A 17,690-nucleotide genomic window follows, 5' to 3' on the forward strand; every position below is an offset into this window, starting at 1 on the left:
GAGAAAGCTTGGCCCTGAATGGAAGCCAAAGGCCTGAATTCTCAACTTTTTTTCCCTGTGTTATTTTTTTCCCCCTCGGGGTTTGGTTTTTCCACTCTGAGTATGGAACTGCGATAATTTGGTGTAGTAGTGATTGGTTTATTTATACTCAATATGGGTCCAGAACTTTCCCTCTGGAATCATCTCCTGGCTTTACCAGCTCAACCAATCGGTTCAGCCGAGTGCAGTTTGTCCTCTCGAATGCTTTGAAACCCTAGAGCTGTTGAATCACAACACTTGAATGTTGTGTTCAATGTTATTCTGATGGTCAGGGGAATTCCTTTCTTCAACTGAAACCACAGTTTGGTTCTGATTTGACCTGGCTAATGCCAAATGGCAAGAGGCCTAAGGACACCAGCAAATAGTTTAGCATCAGTCTGCGCCAACTGGTTAGCTAGGAGATTTTGGGGAAAAGGCCAGACAAATATTTTAAGGAGGAAGAGGAAGAATAGGAGAGGGACAGCAAAATAGGAGCAACAGGATGTGACCTAATGTCTCACACATTGCAACATTATTTTATTTGTTTTGATTTTTTATCAAAGTCTACCTCCCACCTTCAATACAGTGCTGAGTTATTACAATATGTTACTGAACTCCTGGTCTGGAGATTACCTTATTGTGCTGCAGGCCATCCTCCCACAAACTAGAACTTAAATATAATATACATATATATATATATATATATATATATATATATATATATATATATATATATATATATATATATATATATATATATATATATATATATATATAAATAAATATATACATAGTGACTTGGAATAATAATAACCTAATTATTATTAATTAAATTAGTTTGTTTATAGCACAGCTTTTGAAGACCTTACTTAATGTGTTCATCTCTTTGTTATGGACAGCATCACCCCTAACCTTGTGATGGATTTGTATAGCTCTCTGCACACTGTGTTCCTTTTTTTTGTTGTGCCGCCATTTTAAAATGATATTACACCACATTTATTAAGGCTGACGTTTAAGTTCAAAGCGACTTACAATATGTGCATTCAACCATGAAAATACAATCCATAAATCATGCAAGTACATTAAATTTATCAAATAAGTAAATTGCTTCAAGTGCTCCATTTAAGAGACATGAGATAGATCATTTGACTGTATTTTTTTGAGGGAGAAAGAAAGAGAGAGCGACACACCAACTAACAACCTCAACCATTGTGATGAGATGGTGCAAGTGGCCAGAGAACTGAGAACCAGGTTGATTACAGGTCCCGAAAGTAGCTCAGAGCGTGTTAGCAGATTGGCATTTCTCTTTTATCTCTTCCAGTAACAGAACAAAAAAAAGATTGCAAAAACTACTGCGTGGCAGTCTGGAAGCCTGTCATCAGGGCTGGATTCCTTCTGGAAGACCATCTGAACAAGCCGACACACTGTGCCAGAGATGCGAGTCACACCATAGCACCGCTGTCGACAGCTGGAATCAGCGGGATGTTTTTAGAACGCTTTATAGCTACAGTTGGCCTCTCTAAGGGCTTCATAGTCCCACAACAGACAGGAACCCCTAACCTTTTGAAACGATCAAAAGGGGCCAGGATGGCCATGAGGATTTGGGATGCGCTAAAAGTAAAGGTTCTTGAAATGTCATGAATGTTTGGGACAAGCAAGTTTTTTTTATCGAAAAGCCTTGAATTCAGTGGCTGAAGATTCATTTGAGTTTGGCCCCAAATTAGGCATGTATTGGTAGAAGAAATGTTAAAAAATATGTAGAAAATCGAAATTCACAGCAAATTTCACACATTTCAAAAGAACTTCATTAAAATTCTCCCATTTGAAATTGTATTTATTTAAACAACTTATTTAGTAGAAATCCCTAAAAGGCAAAAGAGACGGCAGAATTAATGGGGTAATCCGTATTTTCTATCAGGTTACAAAGAGTTGAAATCATCATTAAATTAATTCATATACCCCAAGAAAATCTACAGGTGTGAGAACAGGCACTTAGATTAAATTAATTCTAAAAGGATGCGGAAAAATCAACCCTACATTAACAGACACACACAATCATAGTGATGACGTTCACATGACATGATCATATCTACAAACAAGTCACAGATTCAAGCCCTAGAGAGAAATGAAAGAAATAACCTTTATAACTAATAACTTTTAGTGTATCTCACAGGTTGGAAACTTCTACTTAAGTATCTGGTCATGTGTGGGAGTGGCCAGGTAGGATAAAGACTCAGGAGGACTTCGGATCCATCCCTCCACATCTCCCACATTCTTAAAGACCAGTAGGAACTCAACAAGGAGACCTGCTGGACCAGAGGAACTGTGTGTGTTGCTGTTAAGAAGAAGTAAAAGACCGCAGCCAGTGCAGTGTTGTGACGTTTCCTGGTTGTTGGATGTGCATGGTTGCTCTCCTGGTGGAGCAGACTGGAGGTGTGCTCCACCACTCTACAGCTTGGCCTGTCCCGGTTTGAGCTGCAGGGACTGGAGCTTCATGGCCAGGCCCATGTTCCCAGTGATCTTCAGCTTGCCCTGGAAGAAGGCCTGCATAAAGAACAAACAAACAGTCAGTCATTCAACTACCCCAGGGTTTCCTACACAAACACCTGTGGAGGTATTTCTTGACCAAGGGCTTGCTAATATATATTTTGTGCTGTAAAATAATTCATTTTTTTACATTTTTTTCATTAAATTAAGAAAACTGAGAAGATTGACATATCGATATATAGTTGATCTACAATCCAGTATTTATTTTTTTCAGTCTACAAATGCTGACTTCTGACCCCTATATAATTACCATTAGCACACTGCTTGCTGCTAATGTACAAGCCAATGGCTAGCACGCAGTCATGCCAATGGCTAGTACGCTAACGTGCTAATATATTCTGCATCACTGGACCTCTGAAAACTTTCGGATAAACCAGCTCCGTGAGGATGGTTTACAGTTGAGAGTAGAGATCAACTCCACAGACACACAGGGCGCTCCTACTCTTAAAGGAATTTGGCATGCATAAATATAAATACATCATTTTCCATTTTCCAAGTGTTGGAAAATGAAATATACGCCACAAACCTTGGAGAGCTCCCAACCCTCCCATTCTGACTTATTAAGTGAGAAACAGAATGAGTCTTTTGTTTACTGGGGCTGAGGGTCAGACTCCATAATGGGTTGTCAGCCACGGTTTGGAAGGACCATACTTCTAGAGACAATGTCAGGCTGGGAACCAAATTAATCTCGCGAGCTATTGTTTAAATTGCTCTGCAGATAAGGTCTGGCTCCCATCTCATACAGAAAGATTACTGCCCGGTAAGAAATAGAGCGAACAATCACCAAGGTTGATCTAATATGAGGTGAGATAATAACGATGACTGTGAAGAGGAGCACCATAGAGGTATTTTCAACCACAAGAAAGATGGCTGACACTGATGTTGAACGGACGGTTGATTCCGCTATCTAGACAGTATTCAACTGGATGAAATAGTTTCACCAAAAGAAGAACAAACGACTGTAATGACTGAACTCAAAATGATACTGCAAGAAGCGGTGGAACCACAACCAAAAAGAAAGATGTTTTTATGACAGCGATACACTGTTCGTGAAGCGGGTGGGCAGTCTGCACAACATCGATCATTAGGCCTTACAGCAGGGTGGCCCGATTTAAACACACTGTCCCCTGATACATTGTTCATTTGCTCTGACAGCAGGCATGCCTTTGAACACATGCAATGAGTGATCACTAAAGGTTTCGGCACGATTATTTACTCAAATGAAACAAGGCCAGGAGACCACAAGATGTATGTAAACTTTTTTTCCCGTCGAACCCATTTGTTTGAACATCCAACTCTCTAACGGACACATCTGTTATATTTACGTTCAAATCCAAATCCACAAGGTCACCCTTCATACCCAAACAACATTTTGTGGTCATGAGATTAGTCACTCATAACCAAATACATTAAGCTTAAGAGAACACATGCAAATACTTTTCAGTGAGAAAGAAAGTTTGAAAATATATGGATTTTATTGTACCGCAGTTGTAACTGTTACACATGCCCGGTTTGAGACTCTACAAGGAGCTCTAGAGGAAAAAGCATCAGCTGACTTCAGATGCATCTGCACCAGAGACTCACGCAGGAGAATTTGACTCCAATTTATTTTTTCTTTATTTTTTGGGCCGGATTCCAGAATAAACTGACTCAGCAGTTCACGGTGTGGAGAAAACATGAGACAAAAAAATTCCAAACCGCTTCTAGTAGCCATATTGTACTATCTTATTTTTTTTAATCTACTAGGAGCATGCACCTCTCACAAGGGAAGATATCTCTCACAATGGTAGATGAGATCAATTGGAAGTTATTTGGATTGAGATTGGCGGAAAGCCTATATGTGTTTTGACCACTGCAATGCTGTGCTACGTCATCAAAAAAACTTAAAAAGGTCCAGTGTGTATAATTAAGTAGCATAGAACGCAACAGACTAGGCAGAAATAGAATATAACATTCTTAAGTACGGTATATTTTGATTATTGTATAATCTCATCAAATTATAATGTTTTGTTCCGAAAATCCTTAGTTTTAGCCCTTAATATCTACACAGGGGGTGGAGTCCATTATGTTGCAACGCAATGCCCAGTATGGACAACGGCAATAGGGAGAATGTGTTTTTAAGATTTGTAGGGAATGATTGGGGTGTGTTATCCCCACGATGGCCAGGAACTCCATTTATCTTCACACACACACACACAACGTGGTGTCATAATGTAAGTGTCCTAGAAGCTTAACCCTCTCTCGGGCGCGAACATCATTCGCTGAAAAGACAGAGCTCCACAAATCCACACACACTATCCTGTTATGTATGTGTACTCAAAGCTTAACCCCATATCGGAGAAGAATATCAACATCAACTGCTGCCACTATAACCTATAGTTATACATTTAATGACTAATTAACAAAATATAATCCCTAAATCCATCAAAAAACTTCATCACTTGACACTTCGATCCTGTTGTAGACATCGTTTTGGAAGTAAACCGGGTCACAACTCTAAAAGAAAAATCTTTTTTAATTGCAATTATTCTATTCTATTCTTATTCCTAGTACTAGGTTATAGGTTTGCCATTACAGTGTCCCTGTTTTATAATTTCAATATTTATTTATTTTTATATTTCGAATGTGTTCTGCCGGTCATAAATCCTCATATGAATCATGAAAAATAGAAGCCTGACCCATTTACTTTTGCTCAGAAGAAGTAAATTATATTTTACTGATACACAGATATACATCTTAAAATCAGTTAGATATACTCAATCAGGAACAGAACTCACAGACTGGGCGTTCATCTTCCCCGTCATCAGGGCCAGAAGGTCGGTATCAGACATTGCAATGGTGCAGTCTGCCTTCTTAGCTGGAGGGCAACAGAGAGACAGGGTCAACAATGTTCAAGCCCTGATGGTTCTTGCCAAAGAAACAGCAAAGCCATATAACTGGGTCAAGCTTAGAGAAAAAGGCTGACAACACTGTCATCACCTGTCTTGTACTGCATAAAATGTCAAAACATGCAGGCTTGAGTACAGTTTCCTCTAGGGCTGGGCAATAATCATTGGTAATTTCACATGGTATCGATACAGTGCATCTGACATTTCTTTCAAGTTTATGGAAGTTTAGAGAATGGTATTGGACTAAAACTTTGTTTCCCACCCACGTTTCAGACCTCTTATTTTATCATTTCAAGGGCATATCTTCTCATCATAATTCATTTATACTGTTAATCTGGGTATCATGATGAGTCAAAAAATAAATGTCATGCACAATACCATTTAAAGAAAATAAACAATATAATTTAATTATTGCACATTATAAAAGTAATGCCAAGGAAGCAGTAATAGCTATTGGCTATGGTGTTGATCAGAAATATACCTGGATCAATCCCCCAGTTTCCCCAGACTGATTATCCCTCAGGAAGACCCCTAACCCCCTATCTGTTTATAAATGACATGTATGTGTATATTCACTGTTTAGCCCATACCTGTTACCACTATATGACAACATAGAATAAGTAGAATCTGATACCAAAGAAAGGTATTGTAAGAACTAAATCGCGTGTTGCTAATTAATTCAAATGGAACTTGGGAGTGCAAGTGTTCGACTCCCACACAAAAAGTTTGATTCAAGTCCAGACGAATGTGAATATTCTCTGGCAGACGCTTTAGACTACAGCATCTGCTTAAATTAATAACGAGTATTCAGAAGGGATTTGGACACATGTCCTGGGGTGGATTCCATCTCTCTTACCCGTGTCGTTGTGGACACAGCCGGTTCCGTTCTTCACATCCACGTACCAGGTCCCCTCCTTCCCATCAGGCCCATCTTTTACTTTAAAGGCAAACACACCTCCGATCTTTTTGACAAAACTTGCTCCTTCCTGTCCGGTCAACACAGGGGGGGAGAGGAGACGAACAAAATTAACGAATTGCCTATAACCTTGTTTACGCTAAACTGAAACTTTGATAGACGTATAATGATTATACAAGAGTGTCTTCGACTTTGCATTATCAAAAGTAGATTCATATTTTTATAATTGATTTGATACAAATATTTACCCAGATCAATGTTTTAACCAAACACTGATTTGTAAATCCATTGATTTCGGTTGGAAGACTAATTTCTCGTTGACAGAAACGGAGAAGGCTGGTTGTAGTCTTTTTGCTCGGTTCTCCGTCTCAAAAGTAGGGCTAGAACGGAGCAAAAAGACTACAACCAGCCCCCCTTTCTTTTTCCGGTCAACGAGCATGAGTCTTTCAACAGAAATCGGTGAGTTGCACATTTCTGAAAACGAACGTTTAGGGTTGTTTTAAGGACCGGTTTGTGTATGCCCGTAGCCAACCATTGTAAAGCAGGCATGGGTGATTCGAAATGAGCCAAGAAAGGATCAATAGTCAATATGTCGGTGTCAACCACTCTATTTTATCCTAGACAAACCAAAATGGTGGCTCAATGTTCAAAATACCGGAATTGTCCTTTAATGGCAAAACTCGATTTAATCCTGTTTTTGAGTAAATCTCTGCGATACTAATGTGTTGAGATTTATCTGCTGCCTCTGTTGAGATTTAAGACTGAATGCAATCCTCCAAGGCATGAATGCCTTCAGGATACAATCCAATACATTACCCCATAAAATATATAATTCATGCCAGTACATCTAAATATCATCTAAACATTCTTCATCCAAGCCAAAACCTTGGCAACTGTTATCGAAACAGCAGAATATTTATAACAACATGCTTGGCTGCCATTGTCAACACAATCTGAAGGGCAATGTTAAGATGTCTGTTCTCCACAAGAGAAATTCTTATTATATCATTGTTATAATTTATATCAGCACTGCAACTTAGAGATATCCTATACAAGAAAGACCAACCTAAACATTTCATTTGTTTAGCATTATAAAACAAAGTCCCTAAGATTCTTATCTATGCCAGACAAGGCTTTTAAGTATCGTGTGTTGAGAACAATAAAAATTCAACATTTCAGTAAAGTCTGACTCATGTTGCAATTTGCACAGCTCAATCAATCTTGCACTACTGCCGTGTTTAAAATGTACCACTCTTTAGAAATAACCCTTAAGTTATCCTATCATATATACTACTTAAACTCAACCATGATGATGCAGATCATCAATCTCTAACCTAAAACTTAAACATTGCAAACCAACCCTAAACTTAAACCACGGTTATTACAATATCCCCAAACCATGGGAATTGAGCCTTTTAGTTTCAACCACCGTCTTTGAGCCGAGGTAACCAAAGGCAGGCCAGGGGGCGGGTGTCTCTGGTGGAACCTATCAGTATGAACTCTGCACAACATCACCTCCTGCAGCTTCTTGTTGATCTCCTGGAACACCGCGTGCGACTTGAAGCCCTCCAGTCCTTCGCTGGCACTGGTGAACACGGCGTGGATATGCCGTCTGTTACAGAGACAAGCCCAACAACACAAGGTCCAAAGACATTGGTACAGGGGGGGGCAAAGGTACAGAGTCAGACACGTGTAGCAGGGTGACAATGTCAATGATTTCCCAAGAAAAAAAAAATAGGCCTTTAGTTTGAACAACCAAATGTTGGCTCTTTTCATCTGTTGACAGACCAATACCCAAGTCAGTACTTGCATTGCTTGCAAAAATTGTACCATTATTATATTTAGCCTTATCGGTGTCGATGTATTGCCAGTGACCTGTAATGTCAATGCCCGGCGCTTGTGACAGTGGACGTCTCCACTGATTATAACACATTCTACAAACATTTAAATGCACAAGAGAATGACAGTTTCAATTGTCCCGCGTCGTATGCATTTTACATACAGTCTGATGAACTTCAGGTTTACAGGCACTTTATATGCCTACTTGTATACATAATGTGTATCCTGAATTTAAACTGGGCCTGGGTGAAGAACCCGATGACGTCCCTCGTAATAACCAAGGACAAGTCGATTAGGCGATCAGAAATGTGATTACATATTTTGAACCAAAACTCACCTAGGGCTGCGTACTTCTGGCATTTTCAATGAACTTCAAACAGTCTGTAAGAATCAAATGAAGGAGCAGTCCGCACAGTAGTCGCGGCTATGGTGTGTCAGACTTCCTTGTTTTATAACCAATCGACACCAGAGCGCCACTGATCTCCAGACTAAACGTATCAATTGCAGATGCACTGATCTGATGTATTGACTTCAGATAAAGTATTATATATTTTGTTCTTGTAATATTTTTACCGTTTCATTATGTTTAAAGAGAATTAAAGCAATTCACGATATTCATGTATTCAATATCTGTCTCTTAGTTTTTATTGTCAAGACTGTTTCGTTGAATAAATATATAGGCCTATTTGAATTCAGTTGTCTTAATATTTTGTAATTTGTTGATTTCATTTTATTAACGTTTGATAGAAAATCGTATTTTTCCCTTTCCTGCACGTCATTGAACGCTATATAGCCTAACGGCTCACATTACTATATCTTTTTTGTATTAGGCCTGATATAAAAGCCAATATTCACAACATAATTTAACCGCAAACAAGACACAAGCCTATAATTAATTCGGACACACAATCAGGTGCAAATTGTTCCAGTAGCCTATTAATTATTAAAGTTTTTCCCCGACTCTGTTGGTTTATTATAGGACGCTAAAACACATACAAAAACGCACCAAATGCAAACAATGCCATGTAGCAGCATTGTTGTTCTCAGTGGAGGCGAACAATGGCCAATCACTCGCTTTTAATGGAGATGCTGTCCTGTTTACGGTGGATGAGTTGAATGCATGGGGAGGAAGCTGTTTCCAAACGCGCCTGGTTTGCCCTCTAACTTTTCTCGCCGCTCCCTGAATGGCAGCAGGGCAATGAGACATATGCTTGGGATGTGTTGCTGTCATGAATGCATGATGGCAAAAAAGTGGCAAAGATGGAGGTGATGGTGGTGATGAATGTGATGGTGTTTGTGGTAACGTTAGTCCTGATGGCCTTGTAGTAGTGGTGATGCAGGTGATGATAGGGTCGGTGGATGTGCTTGAGGTGATGTATATAAATTGCTTGTCACTAATTAGGACCACAACACCGCCCTCTCCTGGCAAGCTGTTTTAATTGTTACCTTTCATTCTGACATCGCTAACATACAATATTGTATTCATTGTATATGCCTATTATTTATAATCTAGTTGAGTACCTTCACAGATGAATAGGCCTGCTATTATATTGAATCAAATTGCTCCATGTAAAAAACATAAATCCATCATTCAACCGTGACCTCGCCAGTCAGTGGCTTTTCTCTCGATTTAATGAGGATTTAGAGCAAAAACAGCAGGATCAGCTTTTTGCGCACGCAGGTCGTGACAACTAAAGTAAGGGATATCGCGAAGCGTGACAACAACCAAACAGGATATAATTTTAGTGGATTAACAAATTAAAAAATAATCCATACAAACATTGCTGCTTCTACTACTACTACTACTACTACTATACCAACTAGGCCTACTAATGATAAAACAAATAACAATAATAATGTGTTTTTTATATTTTATTATTTATTGATACATGTGATTTGCTGGTTTTAATATCTAAGGGCTATTTACACAGTAACTACGCGGAGGGAGGCGATGCGAGGCAATCGATAGATCACAGTTCCTGCTAGAAGGCGTACCATACGGTCACATGTTCATTCATGACCGTCAACTTCCTGTTTTGGATTTCATTCTTAGTTGCATTGAAGTTCACGTAGAATTCACCGCGTGTACACCACTTGTCTGTATATTTGCAAGACACACATTTTTCAATGAGTGTATGACCTCATAGGTAAGTGTCTTCCCCTGTCAATTAACTGGAAGACCGTATTTGCTCACGTTAACATCGGTTTCATACTCAGACGATAGACATAAGGCAGCCAGCTGTCAGGTAGCCAGCAGTGCTACTGTCATCTACAGTGACATAGCCGCGTACCTTGCTGAACGAAGATACAAACGTGCTTATCAGACAAAGCCATGGCGAACCTGCTTTCCCTGCAGTTCAGTGCCTCTCTCAGACACACGGGCAGGCTAGTGTCTCCTAGAGCCGCGTCCTTGACTCAGAGACGCTTCAAACAGGACTCTTCTGCAGAGTACCTTCACAAAAGCATTGTACCCTCAATGCATTACCAAAAGAGTCTGCCTAGGTAAGTATCTATTTTAAAGCCCATTTTAAATAACGTTTTTCTCACAGAAAGTTCTCTATTCTGTAGAGAAGGGGACCCGGATAGACTGACTGATTGAATGTAGGTGAAAGTGCACCGCTTATTGGACGTGATGTAAACACAAGATGGCGGTGCTACACCCAATGAGAACAGTTGCACTTTTGGGATGTACTTGACTCCATATCATGTTTTTTTTTTAGACTACCTGTTCCCAAACTAGAAGATACCATCAGAAGATATTTAGCGGCTCAGAAACCACTGTTGGACGATGACCAATTCAGGTGAATGCACTGGAATATATTTGATTCAAGAAATAATAATGTAACTTAACCCAAAATTATTTATTCATATGGTTTCTATGTGATCCCAGGACCACTGAGAACTTGGCCAAGGATTTTCAGAGTACGACAGGGAAGACCTTGCATGAAGAACTGGTGGCCCAGGACAAGAGCAACAAGCACACCAGCTACATCTCAGGTGAGAGGCAATGCAGGGGATCCTCAATGGGAGTCAGATTCTCTGTTGACTATACGGATGTACATGAACGTATCCCTATGTTTCCACAGTTTTATCTAACCACAATAGTTTTGCGGTTAGCTTAACGCTACTGGGTTCAATCCAATGACTTTGTTCCCTGAGCAAAGATACCTTTAGATCGCATGCTACATAATGAAATGTATGCATGCAAATGCATTTTATGTCACTTTAGATTAAAGCCTGCTAAATTATGACATAGTACAAGTCCTTTAGTAAAGTGACACATGTCATTAATAAGCCGGTAGGGGCATCTTTCCCGAGGGATGCCTATGTTTAGACAGCGGACATTGGGGAATGATCCAAGAACCTTGTAGCTTAGGGGCATAAATCCTTTTCCCTACCCTGCCTCATCCACTTCCATCCTATCCTCCAGCGCCATGGTTCGACATGTACCTCTCGGCCCGGGAGTCTGTGGTGCTGAACTTTAACCCCTTCATGTCCTTCAACCCGGACCCCCGGAGCGAGTACAACGACCAGCTGGTCCGCGCCACCAACGTGGTGTGCTCGGCCGTGCGCTTCATGAAGACCCTGCGGGCGGGGGTCCTGGCCCCCGAGGTCTTCCACCTCAACCCGTCCAAGAGCGACACGGACGGCTTCAAGAGGCTGATCCGCTGGGTGCCTTCCTCGCTGTCCTGGTACGGGGCCTACATGGTGAACGCCTATCCCCTGGACATGTCCCAGTACTTCCGCCTCTTCAACTCCACCCGCGTGCCTAAGCAGGGCCGGGACGAGCTATTCACAGACGCAAAGGGGCGGCATCTGCTGGTGATGCGGAAGGGCAACATGTACTCGTTCGACGTGGTCGACCCCGACGGCAACATGGTGAGGCCTGCCGAGATCCAGTCCCACCTGAACTACATCCTGGCGGACGAGAGCCCGGCCGCGGCCCACCCTCTTGGGGTGCTGACCAGCGAGAACCGGGACGTGTGGGCAGGGCTGAGGGACAAGCTAGTCGCCGCGGGCAATGGCGAGACACTGCGGGAGGTGGACAGCGCGCTGTTCTGCCTGTGTCTCGACGACGAGGACATGCGCGACCACATCCACACCTCCCACAACATGTTGCACGGCGACGGCTGCAACCGCTGGTACGACAAGTCCTTCTCAGTGGTGCTGGCCCGGGACGGCCAGACCGCCATTAACTTCGAGCACTCGTGGGGCGACGGCGTGGCCGTGCTGCGCTTCCAGAACGAGATCTTCAAGGACACCACGGAGCAGCCGCTGGTCCACCCGGGCTCCGCCCCCACCGGCGCCGACTCGGCGGCCGCGGTGCGCAGGCTCCGTTTCCACCTCGATGACGCGCTGCGCGCCGGCATCGACGCCGCCAAGGAGAACTTTGACGCGGCCGTGTCCGAGCTCACCATCGACGCCTTGGAGTTCAAAAAGGGCGGGAAGGAGCAGCTGAAGAAGCAGAAGCTGAGCCCCGATGCGGTGGCCCAGCTGGCGTTTCAGATGGGCTTCCTGCGGCAGTACGGCCACACGGTGGCCACGTACGAGTCCTGCAGCACGGCCGCCTTCAAGCACGGACGCACCGAGACCATCCGCCCGGCCACGGTACACACCAAGCGCTGCGCCGAGGCCTTCGTCCAGCGGCCGGGGGAGCACAGCGTGGATCAGCTGGTAGAGATGCTGAAGGAGTGCTCCAAATACCACGGGCAGCTCACCAGGGAGGCCGCCATGGGTGAGTTATATTATACATCTCAAAACTGAGGGGGATGCATAGAATCACTATAAAATACAACCCATAGTAAAACTGTTGAAATGTCCTTTTTCAAAAATATCGTTTTTTGTTGATACCACTTAAACAATTTTTTTTTACTTAGGGATAAAGGGGAAACTAATTAAAGATTTAATCAAATCATTTTGTAATTTTAGGTATGGAGGTTTGATATCTTCTTCACTCTAGTCTTCTAGTCAAGTTTACAGTTCCTTCCCCTTCTCCAGGTCAGGGTTTCGACCGCCACCTCTTCGCTATGCGCTATCTGGCCAACACTAAAGGGCAGGCCCTCCACGACTTATACAAGGACCCGGCGTACGCGGCCATCAACCACAACGTCCTGTCCACCAGCACCCTCACCAGCCCGGCCGTCAGCCTGGGCGGCTTCGCGCCGGTCGTCCCAGACGGCTTCGGCGTAGGCTATGGTGTCCACGACGACTGGATCGGCTGCAACGTCTCCAGCTACCCATCCCGCGACGTCCACGAGTTCCTGCGGTGTGTCGACAAGTCTCTAGAGGACATCTTCACTGTGTTGGAGGGGAAGCCCATCAACTAAAATGGCTGCTTTAGCATCAGCTTCTTGATGATTTTGAATAATGGGACAAACGATGCAGTGATTGTGAAAAATGGTAGGGTTAGTATGAGATTCAATGTTTTGGGTCTGCTATGGTAATATTTATTTAGATATACTTTAAGTTACTGTAAAATGAATTGACTAAATTTAGAACTTGATATCATATTTATAAGTGGCTTACTGTAAATGTATTGACTAGCTTCTGACAAAGTCATGCATTGAAATACTAGAAACCATAAAAGCCTTAGTGAAACGTAAATATTGTTGACATTGACCATACTGGACGACTAGTTTGACATGATATGGCTAGGGTATCGAGCCTTAGTCAGGGAAAGAAACACGAGTTACCGCCATTCAGATTCTATGCTACATTTCCATATAAAGCTCTCCATGTCACAGGTACATACTTCCTTAAAAGCCTTGTGCTTTTCTGAAATGGGCAGAAATAAAATAATTCTATTTTGTAAAAGTTTGTTTATTTACCAAATGCATTTGACAACAAAGGACATTTCTATAAACCAGAACAACAACAGTTGTTCAAAAGATCGTTCAGAGAAATCAAAATAAAAGGCTTCAACAAAAAAAATGTACAAAAGCTGTACGTACAACAGGATTAACATTAAAGAAATTCGAAAGTAAATGGGAATCATTTTAGATGGGCTTGATTTTGAAGTGTAGGCCGATTAGACTGAAGACGAGACATTTCAGGTCCTGGACCAGGTAGTAGAAGACACGGAGACCCTCTGGATCTCTGCACAAGATAGGAAGATGGAGGTTTCAGAAACGTTGGTCATCGACCAGGCACTACGACACCAAAGCAAAAGACTACAAGCAGGCCTGTGTACGGGGTTCTTCAAATCTGCTTTTTCATCCCGATTTTTTTGTACATCTATATACGTTTTCCTAGGCAGATTAACCATTTGATTGGAAGTTGTACTTACTTAGACTGGTTTACGTCAATCAAGGAGCCAATTTTCGATGTTGTGAAAGAAATGTGTTCATCTCCAATGACTATCTCCAACTCCTGTGGAAATGGAGAAAGAGTTGAACTTCATCGACCGAAAGTCACTTAACAGCGATCTGCCGAAGTTGTGTTATTGATGGACCATCAATCAATATAAATAACTCATTATGGAGCTAAAATTGTGATTTTTTGATGATTTCCCACAGGTACTAAGATTTGAGTATCGAACCTGTCTTCCGACTCTATCAGGTGGTGGCCAAAGCGCGTCGTCTTCCTTGGTTATTTCACTGTCGTCGATGATCCTTTTGAGTTCCTCCATCACACTCTTGTGTACATAGGCCTAAAACAGTCAACAGGGAATGAGGTTCAGTGGAATTGCTTTAAGAAACACGGATCTTTGCGGATGTAAATGCATCGTTTTACAGGCCACACAAACATGAGAAAGAAATATCCACACAACAAATCACAACAGTAAATGAAAATAAAATCAATACCTCTTTTCGGATCATGACGTCGTTCTTGTAGTTGCTGTTGTTTGCATATCTCAGTTTTCCTGTAGTACAAAATTCGGCGTTAAAACTTGTTTGCGACAATATGACCGGCTCATTCAAACAGCAAACACAACTACTAGTTAGGGGAAACAATAAGTATACCGACCATATGAGACATGCAAAACGATATTTGATTCGAGAAGCAATCAAATGCATTTGTCTTGAGTTCCGAGCAGGACATATTTAGCATTTTTAAACAAAGCTGGAACAGAAATGTAACATTGGCGCGGTAGCCATTGGGTTCCAATGCGGCCTACAGTAACACACCGGAGCCTCACAACTCACCGTCAGGTCGGAACTCAAACTCTAAGAATTCGTGTCCGAATTTCCCCTTGTGCCCGACATAATATCTCAAATAGAAGTCACTCGTGGACATCCTTAGTCTTCAGTATTTCAGTATTTTGTAAACGTTCCGATTGAAAGAAACACAAGGGGCTAGCACAATCCTACTTCACCACCGCGCTGCACTTCCTGCGCATGCGTAAAATGGAGTGGCCGAGTCCGTCGCGCAGTAATGACGTTGGCATCAGCTTCGCGCACACACACGTGTGGTCAAAGTTGAAAGATGGCTGGTTCGGTTTCCCAGCAGCTTGAGGAATTGTTAAACCCTTTACCAAAATTCGCAGACCCCGAGAACGACCAGGACGATGAGACAAAAGCCCAAGTTGATGACAGGTTTGACGAAGACGATCACGAAGATCACGAAGATGGGTTTGGCCTTAGCAATCTGCGAAAGCACAACACATCTCTGCTGGCTGAGACCGATCGCCGATACGTGGGACAGGCAGTATCTCGTAAACAACTGCTTAAGGAGATGGGTCAATCTGATGAAGAAGGAGATGATATGTCCGAAACGAAAGGTGAGGACGATGATGATGATGATGATGATGACCACGACGAAGAGATCGAATCCGACGAGTGTGATGATATTGCATCTGGGGCTGAAAGAGAGACGCAAGAAGAGCAGCTGATAGGGAAATCAAATGGTACAGTCAAAACCCTTGTGTCTAACAAGAAACGTCCAGACTTCGTTTGTGCTGAGGGTGTTGACTTGCACAAGTTAACAGAAGGGATGGACGATCTGGGAGCGAGTGACGATGACGATGGGAGTGATGATGATGATGGTGATGATGATGATGGAGAGGAAGATGATGATGATGATGACTCTGAAGAGGGGACTGAGGATGAAGACCAGGGCACAGTCAAGACCTTCTCTAAGGAGAAGGTGGACGAGGAAGTTGAGAAGGGCAAAGCAGTGAAGAATCAGCTCATCCTGTGGGACCAACTGCTGGAAGGGCGAATCAAGATCCAGAAGGCTCTCGCCACGGCCAATCAGCTTCCACAACCGCTGACGTTCCCAGAGTTTAAAAAGCAGGGCGGTGCAGAGTTTGCTGGGGCGCTGAAGAACAGCCACAAAGCCCTGAAGGCTCTCCAGCGGTCTCTACTGGAGCTGCAGGACCAGCTGCTGCACCAGAACCCCGACACCAGGCCCATCTCCATGGGGAAGAGCTATGGAGCTGCGGCCAATAGCGACGATGAGCTCAGCGAGGTGATGGAGGTGGAACCGGCGGCTGGATCCGGCGCCCTGAAGCGTAAGCTGGATGTGGGACAGTACCCGGCCTTCATGGCCAAACGCTTCGCTGACTTCCAGCCCTACTGCAACGGCACGCTGCAGAAGTGGCACGACAAGACCAGGCTGACCATGGGCAAGAGCAGCAAGGGCTTTGGCGCCTTCGAGCGCAACATCATCACCCAGGTGGAGCAGGTGCTCCTGGACAAGGAGAGGCTGCTGAGGAGAACCCAGACCCGCCGCACCGAGTACAGGGTCCTTGGGAAGAAGGACACGTCGTCCGCCGCGCCCCCCGAAGAGCCGGCCGCACCCCTCGTGGATAGAGAAGAAGAGGAGCCCGCGGACGAGCAGATGATGAAGGCCAACCGGCACCTCAAGGACCTGGACGAGGACATCTTTGACGACGACGACTTCTACCACCAGCTCCTCAGGGAGCTGATCGAGCGCAAGACGAGCGCCGCCGACCCCAACGACCAGGTGGCCATGGGCCGCCAGTGGCTGGCCATCCAGAAGCTGCGCAGCAAGATCAAGAAGCGCGTGGACACCAAGGCCAGCAAGGGGCGAAAGGTACGCTTCACCATCCACAGCAAGATGGTGAACTTCATGGCCCCGGTCGACCACAGCCCCATGAACGACGAGGCCAGGACCGAGCTGTTCCGCTGTCTGTTTGGCAAAAACTCGCCGCTGGAGGGGTCGCAGGTGGGCGTCATGTAAAGGAGGTCAATGTCGATGAGGCCTTCGGACCCTGGCAACCGCCCGAGACGTCTACCTGGACTATTATGGTTCATATTCTTGGTACCGAAGATTAATGTTTTGTATGGATTATGAGGGAATGGGATTGGATAAAGTCCATTGCTTTGCAGATGAGCCGTGTCTTCGGTTAGCAACGTTTCTTTAATGTGTATAAGCACAATATCTGTTTAACTTTATAATAGCCTTTTAAAACCCCAATATCTCTGTGTTCTTCTACCATAAAGTCTCTATTATGACAATGACTTTCTGTTACCAAGTGTATCACTGCAAAATATTCAATTATATACACAAATGATAGG

At 43.4% G+C, this 17,690-nt stretch overlaps 4 protein-coding genes across 4 annotated transcripts; 2 read left to right on the top strand and 2 right to left on the bottom strand.

The window, feature by feature from the left end:
• Positions 1-1,825: 1,825 nt before the first annotated feature.
• Positions 1,826-8,702, bottom strand: scp2b (sterol carrier protein 2b). The gene is made up of 5 exons (XM_030373070.1): positions 8,546-8,702; positions 7,885-7,981; positions 6,310-6,439; positions 5,343-5,422; positions 1,826-2,562 (listed from the first exon to the last, which is right to left on the bottom strand). The coding sequence occupies exons 1-5, from the start codon at positions 8,566-8,568 to the stop codon at positions 2,467-2,469; spliced, it is 426 nt and encodes a 141-aa protein (XP_030228930.1). The 5' UTR covers positions 8,569-8,702; the 3' UTR covers positions 1,826-2,466.
• A 1,512-nt stretch (positions 8,703-10,214) lies between these two features.
• On the top strand, positions 10,215-14,022 carry cpt2 (carnitine palmitoyltransferase 2). Its single transcript, XM_030372281.1, has 5 exons — positions 10,215-10,710; positions 10,929-11,009; positions 11,099-11,205; positions 11,639-12,943; positions 13,207-14,022. The coding sequence occupies exons 1-5, from the start codon at positions 10,541-10,543 to the stop codon at positions 13,533-13,535; spliced, it is 1,992 nt and encodes a 663-aa protein (XP_030228141.1). The 5' UTR covers positions 10,215-10,540; the 3' UTR covers positions 13,536-14,022.
• On the bottom strand, positions 14,008-15,736 carry magoh (mago homolog, exon junction complex subunit). The gene is made up of 5 exons (XM_030372284.1): positions 15,354-15,736; positions 15,012-15,070; positions 14,747-14,857; positions 14,495-14,577; positions 14,008-14,304 (listed from the first exon to the last, which is right to left on the bottom strand). The coding sequence occupies exons 1-5, from the start codon at positions 15,442-15,444 to the stop codon at positions 14,205-14,207; spliced, it is 444 nt and encodes a 147-aa protein (XP_030228144.1). The 5' UTR covers positions 15,445-15,736; the 3' UTR covers positions 14,008-14,204.
• Positions 15,610-17,633, top strand: aatf (apoptosis antagonizing transcription factor). Its single transcript, XM_030372282.1, has one exon. The coding sequence runs from the start codon at positions 15,634-15,636 to the stop codon at positions 17,350-17,352; it is 1,719 nt and encodes a 572-aa protein (XP_030228142.1). The 5' UTR covers positions 15,610-15,633; the 3' UTR covers positions 17,353-17,633.
• Positions 17,634-17,690: the final 57 nt, after the last annotated feature.

The sequence above is a fragment of the Gadus morhua genome, chromosome 12 (genome assembly GCF_902167405.1).
Source record: "Gadus morhua chromosome 12, gadMor3.0, whole genome shotgun sequence".
In the NCBI taxonomy this organism is placed as follows: Eukaryota; Metazoa; Chordata; class Actinopteri; order Gadiformes; family Gadidae; genus Gadus; species Gadus morhua.

What these genes read in the sequence shown, in the direction of transcription:
- scp2b (XM_030373070.1), bottom strand. Translation starts at nt 8,568, where the DNA reads ATGCCAGAAGTACGCAGCCCTAG. An exon ending in CCAGAAGTACGCAGCCCTAG is followed by an intron (nt 7,982 to 8,545) that starts GTGAGTTTTGGT and finishes TCTCTGTAACAG; the next exon opens with ACGGCATATCCACGCCGTGT. An exon ending in CTGTGTCCACAACGACACGG is followed by an intron (nt 5,423 to 6,309) that starts GTAAGAGAGATG and finishes GTTGCCCTCCAG; the next exon opens with CTAAGAAGGCAGACTGCACC.
- cpt2 (XM_030372281.1), top strand. Translation starts at nt 10,541, where the DNA reads ATGGCGAACCTGCTTTCCCTGCAGTTCAGTGCCTCTCTCAGACACACG. An exon ending in TTGGACGATGACCAATTCAG is followed by an intron (nt 11,010 to 11,098) that starts GTGAATGCACTG and finishes ATGTGATCCCAG; the next exon opens with GACCACTGAGAACTTGGCCA. An exon ending in CACCAGGGAGGCCGCCATGG is followed by an intron (nt 12,944 to 13,206) that starts GTGAGTTATATT and finishes CCCCTTCTCCAG; the next exon opens with GTCAGGGTTTCGACCGCCAC.
- magoh (XM_030372284.1), bottom strand. Translation starts at nt 15,444, where the DNA reads ATGTCCACGAGTGACTTCTATTTGAGATATTATGTCGGGCACAAGGGG. An exon ending in ACGTCATGATCCGAAAAGAG is followed by an intron (nt 14,858 to 15,011) that starts GTATTGATTTTA and finishes TGACTGTTTTAG; the next exon opens with GCCTATGTACACAAGAGTGT. An exon ending in CTGATAGAGTCGGAAGACAG is followed by an intron (nt 14,578 to 14,746) that starts GTTCGATACTCA and finishes CCATTTCCACAG; the next exon opens with GAGTTGGAGATAGTCATTGG.
- aatf (XM_030372282.1), top strand. Translation starts at nt 15,634, where the DNA reads ATGGCTGGTTCGGTTTCCCAGCAGCTTGAGGAATTGTTAAACCCTTTA.